The sequence below is a fragment of the Rattus norvegicus genome, chromosome 5 (genome assembly GCF_021556685.1).
Source record: "Rattus norvegicus strain SHRSP/BbbUtx chromosome 5, alternate assembly SHRSP_T2T, whole genome shotgun sequence".
Classification (NCBI taxonomy): Eukaryota; Metazoa; Chordata; class Mammalia; order Rodentia; family Muridae; genus Rattus; species Rattus norvegicus.
Genome location: NC_141538.1, coordinates 138,469,132 through 138,479,020, shown reverse-complemented (window position 1 = coordinate 138,479,020; position 9,889 = coordinate 138,469,132). Strand labels below are relative to the sequence as shown.

Below are 9,889 nucleotides of genomic sequence, written 5' to 3'. Positions count from 1 at the left end.
GCGGAAGATTCCATAGAAATCATTGACTCAACTGTCAAAGATAATGTAAAGCGGAAAAAGCTACTGGTCCAAAACATACAGGAAATCCAGGACTCAATGAGAAGATCAAACCTAAGGATAATAGGTATAGAAGAGAGTGAAGACTCCCAGCTCAAAGGACCAGTAAATATCTTCAACAAAATCATAGAAGAAAACTTCCCTAACCTAAAAAAAGAGATACCCATAGGCATACAAGAAGCCTACAGAACTCCAAATAGATTGGACCAGAAAAGAAACACCTCCCGTCACATAATTGTCAAAACACCAAACGCACAAAATAAAGAAAGAATATTAAAAGCAGTAAGGGAAAAAGGTCAAGTAACATATAAAGGGAGACCTATCAGAATCACACCAGACTTCTCGCCAGAAACTATGAAGGCCAGAAGATCCTGGACTGATGTCATACAGACCCTAAGAGAACACAAATGCCAGCCCAGGTTACTGTATCCAGCAAAACTCTCAATTAACATTGATGGAGAAACCAAGATATTCCATGACAAAACCAAATTTACACAATATCTTTCTACAAATCCAGCACTACAAAGGATAATAAATGGTAAAGCCCAACATAAGGAGGCAAGCTATACCCTAGAAGAAGCAAGAAACTAATCGTCTTGGCAACAAAACAAAGAGAATGAAAGCACACAAACATAACCTCACATCCAAATATGAATATAAAGGGAAACAATAATCACTATTCCTTAATATCTCTCAATATCAATGGCCTCAACTCCCCAATAAAAAGACATAGATTAACAAACTGGATACGCAACGAGGACCCTGCATTCTGCTGCCTACAGGAAACACACCTCAGAGACAAAGACAGACACTACCTCAGAGTGAAAGGCTGGAAAACAACTTTCCAAGCAAATGGTCAGAAGAAGCAAGCTGGAGTAGCCATTCTAATATCAAATAAAATCAATTTCCAACTAAAAGTCATCAAAAAAGATAAGGAAGGACACTTCATATTCATCAAAGGAAAAATCCACCAAGATGAACTCTCAATCCTAAATATCTATGCCCCAAATACAAGGGCACCTACATACGTAAAAGAAACCTTACTAAAGCTCAAAACACACATTGCACCTCACACAATAATAGTGGGAGATTTCAACACCCCACTCTCATCAATGGACAGATCATGGAAACAGAAATTAAACAGTGATGTTGACAGACTAAGAGAAGTCATGAGCCAAATGGACTTAACGGATATTTATAGAACATTCTATCCTAAAGCAAAAGGATATACCTTCTTCTCAGCTCCTCATGGTACTTTCTCCAAAATTGACCATATAATTGGTCAAAAAACGGGCCTCAACAGGTACAGAAAGATAGAAATAATCCCATGCGTGCTATCGGACCACCACGGCCTAAAACTGGTCTTCAATAACAATAAGGGAAGAATGCCCACATATACGTGGAAATTGAACAATGCTCTACTCAATGATAACCTGGTCAAGGAAGAAATAAAGAAAGAAATTAAAAACTTCTTAGAATTTAATGAAAATGAAGGTACAACATACCCAAACTTATGGGACACAATGAAAGCTGTGCTAAGAGGAAAACTCATAGCGCTGAGTGCCTGCAGAAAGAAACAGGAAAGAGCATATGTCAGCAGCTTGACAGCACACCTAAAAGCTCAAGAACAAAAAGAAGCAAATACACCCAGGAGGAGTAGAAGGCAGGAAATAATCAAACTCAGAGCTGAAATCAACCAAGTAGAAACAAAAAGGACCATAGAAAGAATCAACAGAACCAAAAGTTGGTTCTTTGAGAAAATCAACAAGATAGATAAACCCTTAGCCAGACTAACGAGAGGACACAGAGAGTGCGTCCAAATTAACAAAATCAGAAATGAAAAGGGAGACATAACTACAGATTCAGAGGAAATTCAAAAAATCATCAGATCTTACTATAAAAACCTATATTCAACAAAACTTGAAAATCTTCAGGAAATGGACAATTTCCTAGACAGATACCAGGTATCAAAGTTAAATCAGGAACAGATAAACCAGTTAAACAACCCCATAACTCCTAAGGAAATAGAAGCAGTCATTAAAGGTCTCCCAACCAAAAAGAGCCCAGGTCCAGATGGGTTTAGTGCAGAATTCTATCAAACCTTCATAGAAGACCTCATACCAATATTATCCAAACTATTCCACAAAATTGAAACAGATGGAGCCCTACCGAATTCCTTCTACGAATCTACAATTACTCTTATACCTAAACCACACAAAGACACAACAAAGAAAGAGAACTTCAGACCAATTTCCCTTATGAATATCGACGCAAAAATACTCAATAAAATTCTGGCAAACCGAATTCAAGAGCACATCAAAACAATCATCCACCATGATCAAGTAGGCTTCATCCCAGGCATGCAGGGATGGTTTAATATACGGAAAACCACCAACGTGATCCATTATATAAACAAACTGAAAGAACAGAACCACATGATCATTTCATTAGATGCTGAGAAAGCATTTGACAAAATTCAACACCCCTTCATGATAAAAGTCCTGGAAAGAATAGGAATTCAAGGCCCATACCTAAACATAGTAAAAGCCATATACAGCAAACCAGTTGCTAACATTAAACTAAATGGAGAGAAACTTGAAGCAATCCCACTAAAATCAGGGACTAGACAAGGCTGCCCACTCTCTCCCTACTTATTCAATATAGTTCTTGAAGTTCTAGCCAGAGCAATCAGACAACAAAAGGAGATCAAAGGGATACAGATCGGAAAAGAAGAGGTCAAAATATCACTATTTGCAGATGATATGATAGTATATTTAAGTGATCCCAAAAGTTCCACCAGAGAACTACTAAAGCTGATAAACAACTTCAGCAAAGTGGCTGGGTATAAAATTAACTCAAATAAATCAGTTGCCTTCCTCTATACAAAAGAGAAACAAGCCGAGAAAGAAATTAGGGAAACGACACCCTTCATAATAGACCCAAATAATATAAAGTACCTCGGTGTGACTTTAACCAAGCAAGTAAAAGATCTGTACAATAAGAACTTCAAGTCACTGAAGAAAGAAATTGAAGAAGACCTCAGAAGATGGAAAGATCTCCCATGCTCATGGATTGGCAGGATTAATATAGTAAAAATGGCCATTTTACCAAAAGCAATCTACAGATTCAATGCAATCCCCATCAAAATACCAATCCAATTCTTCAAAGAGTTAGACAGAACAATTTGCAAATTCATCTGGAATAACAAAAAACCCAGGATAGCTAAAGCTATCCTCAACAATAAAAGGACTTCAGGGGGAATCACTATCCCTGAACTCAAGCAGTATTACAGAGCAATAGTGATAAAAACTGCATGGTATTGGTACAGAGACAGACAGATAGACCAATGGAATAGAATTGAAGACCCAGAAATGAACCCACACACCTATGGTCACTTGATTTTTGACAAAGGAGCCAAAACCATCCAATGGAAAAAAGATAGCATTTTCAGCAAATGGTGCTGGTTCAACTGGAGGGCAACATGTAGAAGAATGCAGATCGATCCATGCTTATCACCCTGTACAAAGCTTAAGTCGAAGTGGATCAAGGACCTCCACATCAAACCAGACACACTCAAACTAATAGAAGAAAAACTAGGGAAGCATCTGGAACACATGGGCACTGGAAAAAATTTCCTGAACAAAACACCAATGGCTTATGCTCTAAGATCAAGAATTGACAAATGGGATCTCATAAAACTGCAAAGCTTCTGTAAGGCAAAGGACACTGTGGTTAGGACAAAACGGCAACCAACAGATTGGGAAAAGATCTTTACCAACCCTACAACAGATAGAGGCCTTATATCCAAAATATACAAAGAACTCAAGAAGTTAGACCGCAGGGAAACAAATAACCCTATTAAAAAATGGGGTTCAGAGCTAAACAAAGAATTCACAGCTGAGGAATGCCGAATGGCTGAGAAACACCTAAAGAAATGTTCAACATCTTTAGTCATAAGGGAAATGCAAATCAAAACAACCCTGAGATTTCACCTCACACCAGTGCGATTGGCTAAGATCAAAAACTCAGGTGACAGCAGATGCTGGCGAGGTTGTGGAGAAAGAGGAACACTCCTCCATTGTTGGTGGGATTGCAGACTGGTAAAACCATTCTGGAAATCAGTCTGGAGGTTCCTCAGAAAATTGGACATTGAACTGCCTGAGGATCCAGCTATACCTCTCTTGGGCATATACCCAAAAGATGCCTCAACATATAAAAGAGGCACGTGCTCCACTATGTTCATCGCAGCCTTATTTATAATAGCCAGAAGCTGAAAAGAACCCAGATGCCCTTCAACAGAGGAATGGATACAGAAAATGTGGTACATCTACACAATGGAATATTACTCAGCTATCAAAAACAATGACTTTATGAAATTCGTAGGCAAATGGTTGGAACTGGAAAATATCATCCTGAGTGAGCTAACCCACTCACAGAAAGACATACATGGTATGCACTCATTGATAAGTGGCTATTAGCCCAAATGCTTGAATTACCCTAGATCCCTAGAACAAAGGAAACTCAAGACGGATGATCAAAATGTGAATGCTTCACTCCTTCTTTAAATGAGGAAAAAGAATACCCTTGGCAGGGAAGGGAGAGGCAAAGATTAAAACAGAGACTGAAGGAACACCCATTCAGAGCCTGCCCCACAGGTGGCCCATACATATACAGCCACCCAATTAGACAAGATGGATGAAGCAAAGAAGTGCAGACCGACAGGAGCCGGATGTAGATCGCTCCTGAGAGACACAGCCAGAATACAGCAAATACAGAGGCGAATGCCAGCAGCAAACCACTGAACTGAGAATAGGTCCCCTATTGAAGGAATCAGAGAAAGAACTGGAAGAGCTTGAAGGGGCTCGAGACCCCAAAAGTACAACAATGCCAAGCAATCAGAGCTTCCAGGGACTAAGCCACTACCTAAAGACTATACATGGACTGACCCTGGACTCTGACCCCATAGGTAGCAGTGAATATCCTAGTAAGAGCACCAGTGGAAGGGGAAGCCCTGGGTCCTGCTAAGACTGAACCCCCAGTGAACTAGTCTATGGGGGGAGGCGGCAATGGTGGGAGGGTTGGGAGGGGAACACACATAAGGAAGGGGAGGGGGGAGGGGGATGTTTGCCCGGAAACCGGGAAAGGGAATAACACTCGAAATGTATATAAGAAATACTCAAGTTAATAAAAAAAAAAAAATCAAAACTATTATTTTTTATTTTATGTATATGGGTTTTAACCACATGCACGTTTGTGCACTTGTGTGTATTTCTGGTCTGTGCAGGAGAGAGCAGATCTCTTGGAACTGGAGTTGGACACAGCATCGATCTGTTTGGTCCACTGGAAGAGCATCAGTGCTTCACGTCTGAACCATCTCCTCAACCATTATCTTTGTTTCCTGCCTGTCCTATTGGCACATGTCAGGTGACAAATAGAATAATGGATTCTCTTACAGCTTCAACCATGTGGGTGATTTCAGGGCAGAACCAAAGTTGGGTTTCTGAATTTATTCTAATTGGCTTCTCCAGAGACCCTGTGACCAACAACATCCTCTTCTTTGTCTTCCTTCTCATCTACCTGAGCTCAGTCCTGGGCAACGGGCTCATCATCATGCTGGTCTGCCTGGACACACAGCTGCACACGCCCATGTACTTCTTCCTCTGTACCCTCTCCCTGTTGGATATGAGCTATGTCACCACCACTGTGCCCCAGATGTTGGTGCATCTTCTTGCTCACTCTAAGACCATCTCCTTCGCTGGCTGCGGTCTGCAGATGTATGTGTTTGCGGCCCTGGGTATCACTGAATGTACCTTCTTTGTTGTCATGGCTTATGACCGGTATGTGGCCATTTGCTATCCACTGCGCTATACTGTCATCCTCAGCTGGGGTCTGTGCATACGGATGGCAGCAGGGTCGTGGATCTTTGGTTTCCTTTCCTCCTTGCTGCATACTTTCTTCACCATGAGTCTACCCTATTGTGGGCCCAACAAAGTCAACCACTACTTCTGTGAAGGTCCTTCAGTGCGGAGCCTGGCTTGCATGGATACCCACCTCATTGATATGGTGGACTTTGTTTTGAGTGTCTTTGTGGTTGTTATTCCAATCTCCCTCATTGTGGCCTCCTACATTCATATTGCCATGGCAATTCTGAAGATCAAGTCCACCCAGGGCCGCTGCAAGGCTTTCTCTACCTGTGCCTCCCACCTGACTGTGGTCACATTCTTCTATGCTCCAGCCATTTACATCTACATGAGGCCCAACTCCAGCTACTCTCCTGAGCGAGACAAGCAGATCTCACTCTTTTACAATGTCTTCACAGCCTTGCTCAATCCTGTGGTCTACAGTCTGAGAAATAAAGATATTAAGAGAGCATTTCTCAAGGTGATGGGACATGTTAGGGTGGACTGGTGAGCCAGCATGCTGAGGAGCTAGACTTAGAGTATTCACTCTTTAAGTAAAGTACAGGGGCTGGGGATTTAGCTCAGTGGTAGAGCGCTTACCTAGGAAGCGCAAGGCCCTGGGTTCGGTCCCCAGATCCAAAAAAAAAAAAAAAAAAAAAAAAAAAAAAAAAAGAAGGTTTAAGTAAAGTACAGTGTCTCTTTCTTGTGAAATTAATCTGTGCCTTTGAATTAATTTAGTATTTAGTAATTTGGCCAAAACATAATGAAACCAAAGTAACTGATTTAATTGACTGGTGACACTAAGTTATAATTCCAAATACCTCAGTAATGTTACTGCATCGTAATGGCAATTGTTCATTTGTTGTTCATGTTTGTAGCTCCTTTGTGTGACCTTCTTTTTTTTTTTTTTTTTTTTTTTTTTTGGTTCTTTTTTTCGGAGCTGGGGACCGAACCCAGGGCCTTGCGCTTCCTAGGTAAGCGCTCTACCACTAAGCTAAATCCCCAGCCCCTGTGTGACCTTCTTTATAAATACATTTATTCTGAATGAGGAACCTTATATCCAACCTTCTTTTTTTTTTATCTTTATTAACTTGAGTATTTCTTATTTACATTTCTTTTTTTTCTTTCTGAAAATCTTTAATTTATTGGTTTATGTATAATTGTGTTGTTAGGCATATTTACTTTTCACATTTTTACATCTTTTTTTAATCTTTATTAACTTGAGTATTTCTTATTTACATTTTGATTATTATTCCCCTTCCCGGTTTCCGGTCCAACATCCCCCTAACCCCTCCTCCTCCCCTTGGGTGCAGAGAACTGTTGACTGGTTCCCTTCAGGTGTGGGTGGTGTCTGGACTGCGTTTACCTATTTATTTATTTTGTGAGAAATCTCACATATCCCAAGCTAGTCTGGAATTTCCTACATTCCTAAAAATGTCCTTCAATTTTTTTATCTTTCTGCCTCCATCTCCCCAGTGTTGGGATTATGAGATGGGGTACCATACCTTGGGAAATTTTTGATTCTTTGATGATATCCTTTGATTATAAAAGTTTTCAAATTGGTAAAATCCAATTCATGTACTTCTTTTTTCTTTGAGATAGATTCCCTCTATGTAACCCTGACTTGCCTGGAAATCCTTTTGTAGACCCAACTAGACTCCAACTCCCAGATATCCTTCAGCTTCCTACATACTTAGTGAGATTAAAGGTATACTCCCTTTCTCCTAGCCAAACTCTTGAATTTATTGTTATTTTTCATTAGATCTATGAGTTGTTTTCTTGATCACATTTTGTGGAGTTTTACTCCTAGGTTTTGTTTTTAAAGTTTCTTTTAGGTTTTATTTTAATTTTTCTCAACTTATAACTTTTATTAATTTTTTAGTTGAAAAATTTACACAATGCTTCTTAATCACACTCACTTCCTACCCTCCCAGATGTACTCCCTTATCCTTGTACCCTCCTCTACCTTTAGAAAAAAAATGAAAGGAAAATCTTACCAATCTAATTAGTGTTGTCCATGTACTTATTTGAGCACTGTTAAACTTTCAGTGTCCAGTTCCTAAATGATAACTCAGCCCCACCCCATGCCAGAAACTATCAACTGTGAAGACCTACATGTCAACCAGCACCCCACCACTCCTCTTTTGAGCTCTCTTCAATGGATTTCTTTTCACAGTATTTCTTTTTCCTGGTGTGTGTGGGGAGGCTGTCAGAGAAGGCTTCAATGTCTCTCATACTCACCTGTGAGTCTGCAGTCTTCACTGATGCCACTGCAAAGGAAGCTTCCTTACCCATCACAGCCTACAGCAGCCTGGATCATTGACTTCCATATGCTTATGATGACAGCATGGACAAGGGACATCTACATGAATTCTGGATGTCTGGATTGCCTTCAAGACCTCAGACGTTGGAGATGCCAGAGTCATGGGATACCTGTCAAGGAAAGCTACTAACTGGCCTTGGAACCAGCCCAAGAGAGAGAAGTGTGTTGCAGTCAACCAAGCTGAAAGGCATTGGAGATCTTAGGAACCCTTTGACATCAGACATGGAGATGCAGCATTTAGAGTTTTCCCAGATGGTTTTTGGTCTTGCTTTGTTCCAGTATTCCTCACTGTCCTGCCTCTCCTCCATTTAGGAACTATAATGTATATCCTGTGCCACTGTATGTTGGGAGTATGTGATCTGTATTTTTATTTTTATTTTCTAGGGTATTGCAGTTAAGTGATTGCATGAATCTTAGAAGAGACTTTGAAGTTTGGACATTTAAACAACTTGAGACTGTTATAGATTATGAGGACTTTTGAAGTTGGACTGAAGGCATTTCTAGATTATGATATGGCTATAAGCTTTTGGGGACCTGGAAATGGGATGTGGTGATTTATAGATATCGCCCTAATGTAGTCATGTGTTTGAAAGTTGGTTACAGGGATTAGCACTATTAGGAAGGCCTGGGCTTATTTTAAGGAGTATGGCCTTGTTAGAGGAAGAATGTCACTGTGGAGACATGGCTTTGAGGTCATGTATACTCAAGTCCACCAGTGTAACATACAGTTTCTTTCTGCTGCCTATTGATCAAGATATAGAATTATTTTCTCCTTCAGCACCATGTCTTCCTTCAAGCTGCCATGCCTCCTTTTATGATGACAACACACTAAAACTCTGAAGCTCTAAGCTAGTCCCATTAAATGTTTTCCCTCATAAGAGTGGCCATATTTATGTTTTCTTTTCTCAGCAACAACACACTAAGACTGTACCCATACATGTGCAGACATACAAGTAAATGCACATGCACACACATGAAACTTTAATCATTTCAACCTCTACTTTTCATTTTGCTTCTTAAATGCTTGCACCTCTCTTGTAGCCCACTACTCACTAGAGCTGGTAGAAAAGGAAATACTATGGTGTGTGTGTGTCTGTGGATGTGTAACTGTTGAAATTGGATCTTTGTTGCTCTTCCTGTCTGTATTGTCTGGAAATCAACACTTTACTTCACAGGTTCTCAGCGGCAGTTTGATCATCTCACAAACACTTCATAGATACAGCAGTAGTCCAGTTAATTAGCGTCAGTTTAGCAAACACGCATCAGCAGTGGTGCCACTACCTAGTAGAAACAGCCAGGCCTGAGCCCCAGCACAAGACAGCAGGAAGGACCCAGATGTAAGCCAGGAGTTCTTGGCTCTGCCTCTCAAGCCTAGCTCAGGCTGCATCACTGTCCATCAAGCTCTGTTTATACTCCCTCCCAACATCATGTGTCCTCCACAGGTCTTGCCTCACTAAGTGTCTTGCTTAGCACACATGTCTGTCTTAGCTGACATTACTCTGCCAATCAGCCTCAGTCTGCAGAAGTGGTGGCAAGAAACTGCAGCACACCAACAGAAGTTTTTTGATGTGTTTCTCACTATGGAATCTTGACAAATGCAGCTGAACTA

The 9,889-nt window shown here is 40.6% G+C and overlaps 1 protein-coding gene across 1 annotated transcript; it reads left to right on the top strand.

Annotated features, from left to right (window-relative positions):
• The first annotated feature begins 5,520 nt into the window (after positions 1-5,520).
• On the top strand, positions 5,521-6,468 carry Or10ak7e (olfactory receptor family 10 subfamily AK member 7E). Its single transcript, NM_001000821.1, is given in 1 exon segment — positions 5,521-6,468. A coding segment is annotated over 1 exon segment (948 nt).
• The last annotated feature ends 3,421 nt before the right edge of the window (positions 6,469-9,889 follow it).